The sequence below is a fragment of the Choloepus didactylus genome, chromosome 1 (assembly GCF_015220235.1).
Source record: "Choloepus didactylus isolate mChoDid1 chromosome 1, mChoDid1.pri, whole genome shotgun sequence".
NCBI lineage: Eukaryota > Metazoa > Chordata > Mammalia > Pilosa > Megalonychidae > Choloepus > Choloepus didactylus.
Window position 1 is genome coordinate 41,151,164 of NC_051307.1, and position 17,374 is coordinate 41,168,537.

At 36.4% G+C, this 17,374-nt stretch overlaps 1 protein-coding gene across 1 annotated transcript; it reads left to right on the plus strand.

The window, feature by feature from the left end:
- The first annotated feature begins 7,358 nt into the window (after positions 1 to 7,358).
- LOC119529197 (RING finger protein 11) lies at positions 7,359 to 9,645 on the plus strand. Its single transcript, XM_037829379.1, has one exon. The coding sequence runs from the start codon at positions 7,379 to 7,381 to the stop codon at positions 7,841 to 7,843; it is 465 nt and encodes a 154-aa protein (XP_037685307.1). The 5' UTR covers positions 7,359 to 7,378; the 3' UTR covers positions 7,844 to 9,645.
- The last annotated feature ends 7,729 nt before the right edge of the window (positions 9,646 to 17,374 follow it).

Genomic DNA, 17,374 nt, shown 5'->3' on the forward strand with positions numbered 1-17,374 from the left:
AGCCAGTGAACCAGGCACCTTTTTTTTGTATTGTTTTTTTTTTTTTTTTTCCTTTCTGGGTGGATATTTCTTGGTCTGGCAGATCCCAGAAGGCCCAGTGCAGATGCTAGCTAAGGTTTTCACACTTACAGCAGCAGAGATTTCTGGCCTCATACTAGCATCTACCCAGATGTAAAGAGCCAGTATACCTTATTTTTGGTTGGGTTTCTTATTTCTTTTCTTGTATTGTTTGGTCTGGCAAATCCATTAGGATCCAGGAGCTTCTGGACTCATGTCAGCATCTACCTGGATATAAAAGGCCATTGCACTTCTCTCTCTCTCCCTTTCTCTCTCTCTCTTTTTCAGTTATTTTTTTTTCTTTAACTTTTATGGTCTCTATGATCCCTGAAGGATGAGCACCTATGCTGGCCCAGTTTTTTACCCTTGACCAGCAGCTTCCCACCAGCATATAGCAAGAGACTTGGAGAGGCAGTGTACCTTATGTTTCGTGTGTGTGTGTGTGTTTTGTCTGTTTATCATTTTATTCTTTTTTTCCTTTCTCTCTCTTTCATTATTTCTTTCTTTCCTCCCCCCACCCCCAAGTTTTTATTCCTTCCTTTTTTGTTTGTTCTTGGTCTGGTGGACTGAGGAGTGGGAGAACTAGAATTCCAGAGTGGCTACAACATAATATGCAGAATGTTCAGTTCCCAACAAAAAAAAATTACAAATCATAAAAGGAGACAGGAAAGTAAAGACCCAAAACAAAAAAGAAAGAATTTGATGAAAACTATCCTGGAAGAAGCAAAGTTTCTGGAATTACTAATCAAAGATCTTGGAACAACTCTCTTAAATAGAATCGATGAATAAAAGGAAAACATGGAAAAAGAACTGAAGGAATTCAGGAAAATAATACATAAACAAAATGGGAATCTCAATGATGAGATAGAAATTATAAAGAAGATCCAAATGGAAATTCTGGAGGTGAAAACTACAAAAACTGAAATAAAAAACTTAATGGAGGTTATGGTGGTTTGGGGCTATTTATCTGTGGTGTTCTTTTATTACATTCCTGTGAGTGCACACCTATTGTGGATGGGACCTCTGGGTTAGCTTATTTCAATTGAGATGTAACCTACCCCCATGCCAGTTTGCATGTATTATGTCCCCCTAAACACCATTATCTTTGATGCAATCTTGGATGGACAAACCTATTAGTGTTGATTAGATTGTAATTCTATTGATTGAGTGTTTCCATGGAGATATGACTCAATCAACTGTGGACAAGACCTTGATTGGATAATATCTATGGAGGTGTGACCTCAGCCCAATCAGGGTGTATCTGAATTAGTTCGCTGGAGCACTACATAAGCTCAAACAGAAGGAGTGAGCTTGCTACAGCCAAGAGGGACACATTGAAGAAAGCACAGGAGCTGAGAGAGAAGCTGCAGCTTATGGAAACATTTTGGAGACAGCCTTTGAAAGCAGACTTTTGCTCCAGAGAAGCTAAGAGAGGACAAATGCCTGAAGAGCAACTAAGAGTGATATTTTTGAGGAACTGCAGCCTAGAGAGGAACGTCCTGGGAGAAAGCCATTTTGAAACCAGAACTATGGAGCAGACACCAGTCACATGTCTTCCCAGCTAAACACAGGTTTTCCAGATGCCACTGGCCATCCTCCAATGAAGGCACCTGATTGTTGATGCGTTACCTTGGACACTTTATGGCCTTAAGACTGTAACTGTGTAACCAAATAAACCCCCTTTTATAAAAGGCAATCCATTTCTGGTGTTTTGCATCCTGGTAGCATTAGCAAACTAGAACACCCCCATTCAAGCTATGTCTTAATCCTTTTACTAGAGACCTTTATGAGAGGATAAAGGACAGAAAAAGCCCAGAGAGTTCTAGAGAAAAGCCCCAGAGCAGCTCAAAGTGGACCAACAGAGGAAGCCACTGGAATCGGAAGCTGAATGCAATGAAATTTGCCAGCAGATATGAGCCATGTACTTTCCCATATGACAGAGGTGTCCCAGATACCAGCAACCTATCTTCAGAGTCTGGGTATCATCCTGTTGATGCCTTAGTTGGAATATGTTCATGGCCTGAGAACTGTCAATTATAAATTAGTAATTCCCTATTGTGAAAGCCAGCCCTTTATGGTATATTGCATTCTGGCAGCTTTAGCAAGTTGAAACAGTACCTGACCCCAGAAAAACATGTTCTTAAACTTAATTCATTCCTGTGTGTGTGAACCCATTGTAAGTAAGACCTTTTGATGAGGTTAATTCAGATAAAGTTTGGTCCAATACAATCAGAATGGTCTTAATCCCCATTATTGGAATCCTATTTATAAACAGAATGAAATTCAGATGGATAGAGAGAAAATCATGGGAAACAAGCAGCTGAAGGTCAACAGGACCTGGAAGAGAAGGGAGAGACTAGGAAAAGCTGCCATGTGCATTGTGATGTGACAAAGGAGTCAAGGACCAATGATCACTGACAGCCAGCCCTAGAATGACAGTCTTTGGGAAGAAAGCATCACCTTGATGATGCCTTGAGTTGGACTTCTGACCTCCAAATTATGAGCTAATAAATTCCCATTGTTTAAGCCAACCCATTGCTTGGTATTTGCTAGAGCAGCCAAGGAAGACTAAAACAGAGGGGTTCAAGAGCAGATTGATAGAACAACTAGACAGAAAATTAGCAAAGGTATAGAAGACTTGAACAACACAATAAACTTTACCTCCTTCACATTATAGTACACTCCACCATACAGTAAGAGAATAATCATTCTTTTTAAGTGTAGATTACATCTTTTCCTTGATAGACCATATTCCAGGCCATGAAACAAATACTGTGAAACAAATATCAATAAATTGAAATTATTTAAAGTAGGTGCTCCAAAAAAAAATAATAGTAAGGTCAAAGTCAACAATAAAAAGAAATTGGGAAAATCACCAAATTAGTTTGAAATTAAATAATAAATTTCAAAATAATCCATGGCCAATGAAGAAATCAAAAAGGAATTTAGAAAATATTTTGAACTAAATGAAAATACAACCTATCAAAATAAATGCAATACAGCTAAAGCAGTACTTAGAGATTTTATAGCTTTAAATACATATGCTAGAAAAAATATAGAACTTGGTCTTAAAGTCAATAGCAGTACAATAGAAAAAAGAAAATAAAGGGGAATAAAAGTTGGTTTTTTGAAAATATAAACAGAATTGATAAATCTTTAGCTAGGCTTACCAAGAATAAAAGAGAGAAGGTACAATTTACCAAAATCAGAAATGAAACAGCAGACATCACTAGCAATTTAAAGGATTACAAGGTAAATTATGAACATTATGTTAAATTTAGAAACCGTACATGAAATAGAGAAATACCTAGAAAGACACAAATTACCAAAACCAATTTAAAAAGAAATAGAAAATCTGAACAGACCCATAAGAAGTAAGGGAAATAAGTTAGTAATTAATTTTTTTTCACAAATAAAGCCTAAATGTCCTCCCTGGCAAATTGTATCAAATATTTAAAGAAAAATTTATTCTAATCCTACACAAATTCTTTCAGAAAACAGAGGAAAGAAAATTTTCCTGTTTGTTCTTTAAAGTCAATATTACCTGATACCAAAGCCAAAGATATCACAAGAAAAGAAAACTATAGGACACCATTCCTCATAAACATAGACACAAAAATTCTTTACAAGATATTAGCAAACAAAATCCAGTAATATATAAAAAAAATTATATGTGATGATTAAATGAGCTCTATGTCAGAAAGGTAAGATTAGTTTAATATGCAAAAATAAATCATCAACTCTCGATCATGATAACAACTCTCAATAAATGAGGAATAGAAGGGAACTTTCTCCACCTTATGGGTGCCTACATCTACAAAAATGGTACAGCTAACCTTATATTTAATGATAAAGACTAAATTTTTCTCCTTAACATTGGGAATAAGACAAGGATGTCTGCTCACACCACATCTAGGGCAATGAAATGCATAATGGATAATCTATTAGAAAAAAATCTAATTCTCTCAGCACCATTTTTTCCCTTCAAATTTGTTCTTTTTCAAAATTGTTTCATATATATGAATGGTGTGAGGTAAGGATTTAGGCTTAGTTTTTGTATAATTGGGTCTACATTGTTTGTATAAGTGGGCCTACATGTAAGAGCTAAAACCATAAAACTTCTAGAAGAAAACTTAGGAGAAAATTTTTGTGACTTTGAATTAGTCAAACATTTCTTAGATATGACACATAAAGCATGATCCATAAAGTAAAAAATAGATACATCAGACTTCATCAAAATTTTAAAAATACGAATACAAGCCACAAGCCATATGCAAATTACCTATCTAATATAGGACTCATAAACAGAATATATAAATAACTTTACAACTTATTAAAATTAAAATGTAGAAACCAATTTATATATGGGCAAAATATTTGAATACATTTCACCAAAGAATGTATAAGAATGGCTGATAACATCAGGAAAAGATGTTCAATATAATTAGTCATGGAAATGCAAACTGAAACCATAAAAAGATACCACTACACATCCACTAGCATTGCTACATGCAAAAAGACTTAGAATACCAACTATTGGTCATAATGTGAAGAAACTAGATCCCTGGTGAGACAGCAAAATGGTGCAGCCACTTTGATAAACAGTTTGGTTATTCCTTAAAAAAGTAAATAAAAAGTTACCATATGACCTAGCAAGTACTCTACTTGGTATCTATCCCAGAGAAATGAAAACATATGTCCGCCAAAAAAAGACTTACACATAAATGTCCATGGCAGTATTATTCAGCATTTTCCAGCCCCCATCTGGAAACAATCCCCATGTTCATCAACTGATGAATGTATAAACAAAATGTGGTATGCCCATGCAAAGGAATATTACCCATCAATAAATGTTTCCTATAGCAACATGGACTTACCTCAAAAACACTCTGCTAAGTGAAAGAAGCCAGACACAAAAAATAACTTATGTTATGATTCCATTTATATAAAAATTCAAGAAAAGACACCTATATAAAAACTGAAATCAGATTAAAGGTTGTCTGGGGCCTGGGTTAAGAGCAGAGATTGACTGAAACAGAGATGAGGCTACTATTAAGTTTGAAGGAAATGTTCTAAAATTGAAATATGGTGATGATTGCACAGTTCTACAAATTTACTGACAATCACTGGTTTGTACACTTACAATGGGTGTTTTTATGGTATATAGCTTGTACTTCAATTTAAAAATCAAAAAAAGAGTTACAAAGCACAGTTTGGGGACCTTGAGGAAATTTGGATATACACTTTATGTTTTTAATATTTTATCAGTGATGAATTCCTTGTATGTTTTTGGGCAAATGCTTAAATATTCTTATTGTTAGTATTTATAGGTGAAGTGTTATGAACTCTGCAACTTATTTTTAAACAGTTCAATGAAAATAACAATGGATATAAATAGGTGAAAGTAAATGTTGCAGAATATTAATACATCAATATTTATTATATCATTTTTTCAACATTTCTGTATGGCTGAAATATTTCAAAATAAATAATTATTGGGGAAAGGATTGGCTTCTGGATTTGAGTGTTGTTTTTATGTACACTGAGAAGAAGACTGGTGGAGGAAGAGTCAGGAGAATGGAGTAGGGGAGAAAACAGTCATCTTCTGGACACGTTCCAGAGACTGTGAGTCATCCAAGTGCTCAGGAAAGAGGTCTGAGCAAGAAACAGAGGATTTTGAGTCCTTGAGAATTAAAGCCATAATACTGTTGGGATCACTTAACTAGAGAGTATGTAGATCAACACAAGGCAGGAGTAGCTAACTGTGCCAAATGCCACTGAGAGAGCACATGTGAGGAAGACACAAGAGTGTTTGTTGGATTTGACAACATGAAGATTATCAGTGGCATTAATTAGAGCTGGTTCAGTGGAATACTGTGACAGAAGCCAGAAAGGAGTGGGTTTAAGAAGGATGGATGAATAAAACTCCATCCTAAGTTCAGTGAAATTTCCTGAATATCTGGAGCTACCAACTCTGATCTCCTGGAGGATGGGGATAATGTAGCAATTAGCTTATATATTAAAAAATATATAAAATATGTATAATTCCTACATTAGCTTATATATTTTTTCCTAATTACCTCTTGTTCTGAGCTTGGATTTGTTTAACTGGTTCAGATTATAGGCCATTTTCCCATACCAGAGCCCTCTATATTGCCTAAGACGAAAAATTCAGTGTTATTTTTTGTGATTTACACACACACACACACACACACACACACACACACACAAATGAATATACGTATAAAAAATCTGTTTGGGTTTACAACAGTTACTGAAAATTTGACAGTGATGGAAAATTGAAAAGAACTCAGTTATTCTTTACCTTTATCCTGCTCATTTTCTTTTTTTCTACTCTTTGTCATTATATATTAGAGCTAATTTTTATTTTATCCCTATATTAAATCTTTCCAGTCAATTTTTGCAGGTACTAATTTTCCAAAGCTAATTGACTTGCCATGGGTTTTACTAAACAAACACACTTTCCTCCATAATCAGGTTATGATATTCTCTGTAAAGATCATTTTTTCAGCCCTCCACAAAAGTCAGTAGTACTTTTTATAGCCATAGATGACACATATTCCCACTTCTCCTGCAATATAAGTAATACCAAATATATTTGGTCTTGGTAAACCACTACACTTTTCTCTGTAAGAGGGATCTTTGAAGACTAGCCAAAATCTTCAGTCTGTGCAAAATGCAGGTGTGTGTTAACAGCTATTATAATAAATTAGAACACCTGTTAAGAAGTCTGTATTCCAGCTTTCTCTTTAATTCCTGATACAATTCAATGTCTTCACTTATCCACCAAATAATGCCAGAAAAAAAAATTATATGAAAGGATAAGTCAACATTCTCACATGTTTCTAAGCAGAGTTTTCAAAAACTATGCTTTCCTCCAATTTTGATTTTATGGAAAGACTTTTAGAACATTGAGCAAGTGGTTTTTGAGGATTCAATAGAGAAAGTGTATGGTGGTTTAACATTCTGGGTATTAATTTTTTTTTTATCTTTCCCTTTTCTTTTCCAATTGGCATATCTCTAAACCTTCATTCTTTTTTTTTTTTAACCTTCATTTTATTGAGATATATTCACATACCATGCAGTCATACAAAACATATTGTACATTCAATTGTTCACAGTACCATTAAATAGTTGTACATTCATCACCTAAATCAATCCCTGACACCTTCATTAGCACACACACAAAAATAATAAGAATAATAATTAAAGTGAAAAAGAGCAATTGAAGTAAAAAAGAACACTGGGGGCGAGGAGACGGTCAGAACAGTGCACAGATCACACACCCCAGCCCCGGAAGATGGGGAACTGCCTCAAATCCCCCACCTCAGATGACATCTCCCTGCTTCACGAGTCTCAGTCTGACCGGGCTAGCTTTGGCGAGGGGACGGAGCCGGATCAGGAGCCGCCGCCGCCATATCAGGAACAAGTTCCAGTTCCAGTCTATCATCCAACACCTAGCCAGACTCGACTTGCAACACAGCTGACTGAAGAGGAACAAATTAGGATAGCTCAAAGAATAGGCCTTATACAGCATCTGCCTAAAGGAGTTTATGACCCTGGAAGAGATGGATCAGAAAAAAAGATTCGGGAGTGTGTGATCTGTATGATGGACTTTGTTTATGGGGACCCAATTCGATTTCTGCCGTGCATGCACATCTATCACCTGGACTGTATAGATGACTGGTTGATGAGATCCTTCACGTGCCCCTCCTGCATGGAGCCAGTTGATGCAGCACTGCTTTCGTCCTATGAGACTAATTGAGCCAGGGTCTCTCCTCTGACACTTCAAGTGAACCATCAGTTTTCGGTGGTTTTGATCTTTTGTCACTGAGCCCAAAGAGCCAGGGATTAGGAATTAAGATCATGCACAAAAGTTTCCTAAGAATTCCTGAATGGCTGCAGATGTTGAGGGAAAGTACGTGATATTTTAGAAATTTAGGGGGAAAAGTAGGATGGTATTTTTATGTAAAGCCTTGACCCAGTGTTTAAAATATATAATTGTATTTAGATCTTGTTATTGCTCCAGTACATAGGAATTGTGTAAAGTGTTACAGCATCTGTATATGTTTAAATTGTGTGTGTTGAAGATTTAATTAGGAAAAAGATAGTGGTTATTTTTCCTAAATGAAATAATTCTTCCCTTACTTCCCCCCAACTCTAATTCTTTTCTGAAATTGCTGGCATTTGGGTCAAGGTTTTATTAAAAGCTACATTTTATAACACTGGCACAAAAAAAAAAAGTAGTTTTAAGCTTGTTTGCACAGTTCTTTTTTTCCATTGGAAATGGAATCCATTGCCTTAGGTCTTTTTAAATAGTATATTATTATTGTTGGGGCTGGCTCTATGCTTGAAAACCAGTTTATTTATAACCTGTTTAAAGTGCTACATTCTGTTTGCAGTTAGGAAATGCAGAATTCAAAGTGATCTCCTAGCTTCTAAGCAAACTGAGATGCACTATCCCTTTTCTATAAAAAATGAGTTAATGTGTCAAGAAAACCAATTGTAGTAAAGTGGGGTTTCATATTACCCTTTCTCCTATGTGCTTTATCTAATTATTTTGGTTGTTAATATGGTGACAATTAAAAGTCATGGTAAATTTTAAATGTTAAGATTTCTGATTTATGAGCTTGAATTACACCACCATGCTAATCTAAAAATTAAAGTGGCATGGGGTGAACTTAAAGAGAAAAAAAATGTTCCTCGGTGATAACAATTTTGATTTATTCTTTTCCCTGTGCCCTTCCTCCCTGTTGTCTTGAACCATAGCAAAAGGATACTGCATCTCTCATTACTGTAGTACTGAAGTTATATAAAACACATCTCAGTCTGTTTCTTGAAAAGGTATCTGTTAAGTCCTGCTAGCTGACTGACAGACAAATGTCATATATAGGCAGAGAAAATTAAGATCAATGTATTTCATGTTTTGCACACAAATGCAGAGTTTGTATAACCACAGACTTCATAGTTGTGATCTCAGAAAAGAAGGAATTCCACCTTTATCTTTTCTTGGAGTTAATGTTAGAATACTCTGAATCTCTAAGCTTTTGAAGCATTTTCAATAGCGATGGTCTAGTAAAGATGTAGTAGTAATGTTTTATCCATTTAGCATGTGTTTATTTTTCCTTATGTACTCTCAAAGGTGTTTTATTTGTTCAGCTCAGTGATATTACAGCTGAAAAAAATCATTCATTAGCAAAAGGAGAAGCAGTCTCAACCTAACAATCAAATCAGAAATTTATCTTATTGATTATTTTATATTGAGTTGAATATTTGACTCTTAACACTTTTCTACATACAAAACAAGTATCTTGAAGGTTCTTCATAATTGCATTATAGAGGAATTCGGTATGTCATAAGTACTTTCTTAAGATTTGACATTTGACTGTAGTATCATATGTTGGTTAATTTCTTTTGAGCCCCATGATGGAATGACTTAAAGATTAAATTGAGAAAAGTTGAAAGAGATTAGAATATCAGGTTCTGTTAAATTGTTATATGTATCTTGCTTCTTAAGTTTTTGTTCATTAATTTATATCCACCCAATTACATAAAGCAAATTTATATTAAAAAAAAAAAAAAAAAAAAAAAAAAAAAAAGAACACTGGGTACCTTTGTCTGTTTGTTTGTTTGTTTCCTTCCCCTATTTTTCTACTCATCCATCGATAAACTAGACAAAGTGGAGTGTGGTCCTTATGGCTTTCCCAATCCCATTGTCACCCCTCATAAGCTACATTTTTATACAATTGTCTTCAAGACTCATGGTTTCTGGGTTGTAGTTTGATAGTTTCAGGTATCCACCACCAGCTACCCCAATTCTTTAGAACCTAAAAAGGGTTCTCTAAATTGTGCATAAGAGTGCCCACCAGAGTGACCTCTCGGCTCCTTTTGGAATCGCTCTGCTACTGAAGCTTATTTCATTTCCTTTCACATCCCCCTTTTGGTCAAGAAGATGTTCTCCATCCCACGATGCCAGGTCTACATTCCTCCGCGGGAGTCATATTCCACTTTGCCAGGGAGATTCACTCCCCTGGGTGTCTGATCCCACGTAGTGGGGAGGGCAGTGATTTCACCTTTCAAGTTGGCTTAGCTAGAGAGATAGGGCCACATCTGAGCAACAAAGAGGCATTCGGGAGGAGGCTCTTAGGCACAATTATAGGGAGGCCTAGCCTCTCCTTTGCAGCAACCATCTTCCCAAGGGTAAAATCTACGGTAGAGGGCTCAACGCATCAAACCACCAGTTCCCTATGTCTGTGGTCATGTTAGCAACCATTGAGGTGGGGTAGGCCAATACCCCTGCATTCTCCACAGGCTCCTCAAGGGGGCACTACATATTTTTTTCCTTCTTTTTTTTTTTTTTAATCCTTTTTTCTTTTTCTAAAACAATTACTCTAAGAAGCCCAATACAGAAAGCTTCAAAGACTTGCAATTTGGGCAGGTCAAGACAAGAGCAGAACTAAGAGAGCTCTGAGACAAAAGGCAATAATCCAGTGGCTGAGAAATTTCACTAAACACCACAACTTCCCAAGAAAAGGGGGGTGTCCACTCACAGCCATCATCCTGGTGGACAGGAAACACTCCTGCCCATCGCCAGCCCCATAACACAGAGCTGCCCCACACAACCCAGTGTGACAAAAGTGCTTCAAATAACAGGCACACTCCACAAAACTGGGCATGGACATTAGCCTTCCCTGCACCCTCAGCTGGTTGTCCCAGAGTTGGGAAGGTGGAGCAGTGGGAATTAACAAAGCCCCATTCAGCCATCATTTCAGCAGACTGGGAGCCTCCCTACACAGCCCAGCAGCCCAGAACCGCCCTGGGGGGACAGCACTCACCTGTGACATAGCACAGTCATCCCTCAACAGAGGACCAGTGGGTGCACGGCCTGGAAGAGGGACCCACTTGCAAGTCTCAGGAGCCATACGCCAATACCAAGGACTTGTGGGTCAGTGGCAGAGACAAACTGTGGCAGGACTGAACTGAAGGATTAGACTATTGCAGGAGCTTTAAAACTCCAGGATCACCAGGGAGATTTGATTGTTAGAGTCGCCCCCACTCCCTGACTGCCCAGAAACACGCCCCATATACAGGGCGGGCAACATGAACTACACACGCAAGCTTGGTACACCAATTGGACCCCACAAGACTCACTCCCCCACTCACCACAAAGGCAAAGCAGGGGAGAACTGGCTTGTGGAGAACAGGTGGCTCGTGGACGCCACCTGCTGGTTAGTTAGAGAAAGTGTACTTCACGAAGCTGTACATCTGATAAATTAGAGATAAGGACTTCAATTGGTCTACACATCCTAAAAGAACCCTATCAAGTTCAGCAAATGCCAAGAGGCCAAAAACAACAGAAAATTATAAAGCATATGAAAAAACCAGACGATATGGATAACCCAAGCCCAAGCACCCAAATCAAAAGCTCAAAAGAGACACAGCACCTAGAGCAGCTACTCAAAGAACTAAAGATGAACAATGAGACCATAGTACGGGATACAAAGGAAATCAAGAAGACCCTAGAAGAGCATAAAGAAGACATTGCAAGACTAAATAAAAAAATAGATGATCTTATGGAAATTAAAGAAAATGTTGACCAAATTAAAAAGATTCTGGACACTCATAGTACAAGACTAGAGGAAGTTGAACAACGAAACAGTGACCTGGAAGATGACAGAATGGAAAATGAAAGCATAAAAGAAAGAATGGGGAAAAAAAATTGAAAAAATCGAAATTGACCTCAGGGATATGATAATATGAAACGTCCGAATATAAGACTCATTGGTGTTCCAGAAGGGGAAGAAAAGGGTAAAGGTCTAGGAAGAGTATTCAAAGAAATTGTTGGGGAAAACTTTCCAAATCTTCTAAACAACATAAATACACAAATCATAAATGCTCAGCGAACTCCAAATAGAATAAATCCAAATAAACCCACTCCGAGACATATTCTGATCACACTGTCAAACACAGAAGAGAAGGAGCAAGTTCTGAAAGCAGCAAGAGAAAAGCAATTCACCACATACAAAGGAAACAACATAAGACTAAGTAGTGACTACTCAGCAGCCACCATGGAGGCAAGAAGGCAGTGGCACGATATATTTAAAATTCTGAGTGAGAAAAATTTCCAACCAAGAATATTTTATACAGCAAAGCTCTCCTTCAAATTTCAGGGAGAGCTTAAATTTTTCACAGACAAACAAATGCTGAGAGAATTTGCTAACAAGAGACCTGCCCTACTGGAGATACTGAAGGGAGCCCTACAGACAGAGAAACAAAGAAAGGACAGAGAGACTTGGAAAAAGGTTCAGTCCTAAAGAGATTCGGTATAGGTACAATAAAGGATATTAATAGAGAGAGGGGAAAAATATATATGACAAACATAAACCAAAGGATAAGATGGCTGATTCAAGAAATGCCTTCACGGTTATACTGTTGAATGTAAATGGATTAAACTCCCCAATTAAAAGATATAGATTCGCAAAATGGATCAAAAAAATGAACCATCAATATGTTGCATACAAGAGACTCATCTTAGACACAGGAACACAAAGAAATTGAAAGTAAAAGGACGGAAAAAAATATTTCATGCAAGCTACAGCCACAAGAATGCAGGTGTAGCAATATTAATCTCAGATAAAATAGACTTTAAATGCAGGGATGTTTTGAGAGACAAAGAAGGCCACTACATACTAATAAAAGGGGCAATTCAGCAAGAAGAAATAACAATCGTAAATGTCTATGCACCCAATCAAGGTGCCACAAAATACATGAGAGAAACACTGGCAAAACTAAAGGAAGCAATTGATGTTTCCACAATAATTGTGGGAGACTTCAACACATCACTCTCTCCTATAGATAGATCAACCAGACAGAGGACCAATAAGGAAATTGAAAACCTAAACAATCTGATAAATGAATTAGATTTAACAGACATATACAGGACATTACATCCCAAATCACCAGGATACACATACTTTTCTAGTGCTCACGGAACTTTCTCCAGAATAGATCATATGCTGGGACATAAAACAAGCCTCAGTAAATTTAAAAAGATTGAAATTATTAATGCACATTCTCTGACCACAATGGAATACAATTAGAAGTCAATAACCATCAGAGACTTAGAAAATTCACAAATACCTGGAGGTTAAACAACACACTCCTAAACAATCAGTGGGTTAAAGAAGAAATAGCAAGAGAAATTGCTAAATATATAGAGACGAATGAAAATGAGAACACAACATACCAAAACCTATGGGATGCAACAAAAGCAGTGCTAAGGGGGAAATTTATAACACTAAACGCATATATTAAAAAGGAAGAAAGAGCCAAAATCAAAGAACTAATGGATCAACTGAAGAAGCTAGAAAATGAACAGCAAACCAATCCTAAACCAAGTAGAAGAAAACAAATAACAAGGATTAAAGCAGAAATAAATGACATAGAGAACAAAAAAACAATAGAGAGGATAAATATCACCAAAAGTTGGTTCTTTGAGAAGATCAACAAGATTGACAAGCCCCTAGCTAGACTGACAAAATCAAAAAGAGAGAAGACCCATATAAACAAAATAATGAATGAAAAAGGTGACATAACTGCAGATCCTGAAGAAATTAAAAAAATTATAAGAGGATACTATGAACAACTGTATGGCAACAAACTGGATAATGTAGAGGAAATGGACCATTTCCTGGAAACATATGAACAACCTAGACTGACCAGAGAAGAAACAGAAGACCTCAACCAACCCATCACAAGCAAAGAGATCCAATCAGTCATCAAAAATCTTCCCACAAATAAATGCCAAGGGCCAGATGGCTTCACAGGGGAATTCTACCAAACTTTCCAGAAAGAACTGATACCAATCTTACTCAAACTCTTTCAAGACATTGAAGAAAATGGAACACTACCTAACTCATTTTATGAAGCTAACATCAATCTAATACCAAAACCAGGCAAAGATGCTACAAAAAAGGAAAACTACCGGCCAATCTCCCTAATGAATATAGATGCAAAAATCCTCAACAAAATACTTGCAAATCGAATCCAAAGACACATTAAAAAAATCATACACCATGACCAAGTGGGGTTCATTCCAGGCATGCAAGGATGGTTCAACATAAGAAAATCAATCAATGTATTACAACACATTAAAAATTCGAAAGGGAAAAATGAAATGATCATCTCAATAGATGCTGAAAAAGCATTTGACGAAATCCAACATCCCTTTTTGATAAAAACACTTCAAAAGGTAGGAATTGAAGGAAACTTCCTCAACATGATAAAGAGCATATATGAAAAACCCACAGCCAGCATAGTACTCAATGGTGAGAGACTGAAAGCCTTCCCTCTAAGATCAGGAACAAGACAATGATGCCCGCTGTCACCACTGTTATTCAACATTGTGCTGGAAGTGCTAGCCAGGGCAATCCGGCAAGAAGAAGTAAAACTGTCATTGTTTGCAGATGATATGATCTTATATCTGGAAAACCCTGAGAAATCGACGATACAGCTACTAGAGGTAATAAACAAATTTAGCAAAGTAGCAGGATACAAGATTAATGCGCACAAGTCAGTAATGTTTCTATATGCTAGAAATGAACAAACTGAAGAGACACTCAAGAAAAAGATACCATTTTCAATAGCAACTAAAAAAATCAAGTACCTAGGAATAAACTTAACCAAAGATGTAAAAGACCTATACAAAGAAAACTACATAACTCTACTAAAAGAAATAGAAGGGGACCTTAAAAGATGAAAAAATATTCCATGTTCATGGATAGGAAGGCTAAATGTCATTAAGTTGTCAATTCTACCCAAACTCATCTACAGATTCAATGCAATCCCAATCAAAATTCCAACAACCTACTTTGCAGACTTGGAAAAGCTAGTTATCAAATTTATTTGGAAAGGGAAGATGCCTCGAATTGCTAAAGACACTCTAAAAAAGAAAAACGAAGTGGGAGGACTTACACTCCCTGACTTTGAAGCTTATTATAAAGCCACAGTTGCCAAAACAGCATGGTACTGGCAGAAAGAAAGACAAATAGATCAATGGAATCGAATTGAGAATTCAGAGATAGACCCTCAGATCTATGGCCGACTGATCTTTGATAAGGCCCCCAAAGTCACTGAACTGAGTCATAATGGTCTATTCAACAAATGGGGGTGGGAGAGTTGGATATCCATATCCAAAAGAATGAAAGAGGACCCCTACCTCACCCCCTACACAAAAATTAACTCAAAATGGACCAAAGATCTCAATATCAAAGAAAGTACCATAAAACTCCTAGAAGATAATGTAGGAAAACATCTTCAAGACCTTGTATTAGGTGGCCACTTCCTAGACTTTACACCCAAAGCACAAGCAACAAAAGGAAAAATAGATAAATGGGAATTCCTCAAGCTTAGAAGTTTCTGCTCCTCAAAGGAATTTCTCAAAAAGGTAAAGAGGCAGCCAACTCAATGGGAAAAAATTTTTGGAAACCATGTATCTGACAAAAGACTGATATCTTGCATATATAAAGAAATCCTACAACTCAATGACAATAGTACAGACAGCCCAATTATAAAATGGGCAAAAGATATGAAAAGACAGTTCTCTGAAGAGGAAATACAAATGGCCAAGAAACACATGAAAAAATGTTCAGCTTCACTGGCTATTAGAGAGATGCAAATTAAGACCACAATGAGATACCATCTCACACCGGTTAGAATGGCTGCCATTAAACAAACAGGAAACTACAAATGCTGGAGGGGATGTGGAGAAATTGGAAGTCTTATTCATTGTTGGTGGGACTGTATAATGGTTCAGTCACTCTGGAAGTCAGTCTGGCAGTTCCTTAGAAAACTAGAAATAGAGTTACCATTCAATCCAGCGATTGCACTTCTCGGTATATACCCAGAAGATCAGAAAGCAGTGACACGAACAGATATCTGCATGCCAATGTTCATAGCAGCATTATTCACAATTGCCAAGAGATGGAAACAACCCAAATGTCCTTCAACAGATGAGTGGATAAAGAAAATGTGGTATATACACACGATGGAATACTACATGGCAGTAAGAAGGAACGATCTCGTGAAACATATGACAACATGGATGAACCTTGAAGACATAATGCTGAGCGAAATAAGCCAGGCACAGAAAGAGAAATATTATATGCTACCACTAATGTAAACTTTGAAAAATGTAAAACGAATGGTTTATATTGTAGAATGTAGGGGAACTAGCAATAGAGAGCAGTTAAGGAAAGGGGAACAGTAATCCAAGAAGAACAGATATGCTATTTAACATTCTGGGGATGCCCAGGAATGACTATGGTCTGTTAATTTCTGATGGATATAGTAGGAACAAGTTCACAGAAATTTTGCTATATTATGTAAGTTTCTTGGGGTAAAGTAGGAACAGGTTGGAAGTAAAGCAGTTATCTTAGGTTAGTTGTCTTTTTCTTACTCCCTTGTTATGGTTTCTTTGAAATGTTCTTTTATTGTATGTTTTTCTTTTTCATTTTTTTTAAATTTTTTTTTCCATACAGTTGATTTAAACCTTCATTCTTGAAAGGCAAATTTATACATAAAATTAATGTATGTACTTTTGGCATAAACACATTATTTAAGTACAGCAGTATTTTTGACAGTATTCGATTTCATAAGAAATTCTTTTTCCCCTTCCTTTCTTATGAAATCCATGAATCTTTATAGAAAGAAAATAATTCCAATAGAAATAATTTCTTTTGTACTGTTTTTTGATTCACACTTTGGAATAATTCATATATTTATACAGACATTTTAATAGGAATAGAGTATGGCAAATCTAAAGTAGTTTTCCCTAAAGAAAATTGAACATAAAGTTAATGAAAGAAATTCTCTAGTGAAGATGCTCTTGTTAACTAGAAAATAAAAAAAGATGCAACACTCAATCTATGTGAACACTTTAAGCCTCTGTTTATATATCTGTTTGTTAACATGGCATGCACATAAAATGTCTGGATGATTTTTAGAAAATCAGCGGCATATTTGCAATGGCTACCTTTCAACTCTGTGACACAGGAGGAACTCACATTAGGGGTCTTTAGTAAACACAAGTTTGTTCATTTTTCCCCCTACAGTAGTTAAAAGATTTCAACCAGCTGAAGTTTGAAAAGTATTTTTCTTTCAAAATTTTCTCTAATTTTGTGGATATGGTTCCAAATAATTATTTCAAGGTGATCTATTATTTTATTACTGTGCCTGTTATACCTCAATGACAAATACAAGCAAAAAATTGAAAAAATAATAATTTTAAGAGTCCACA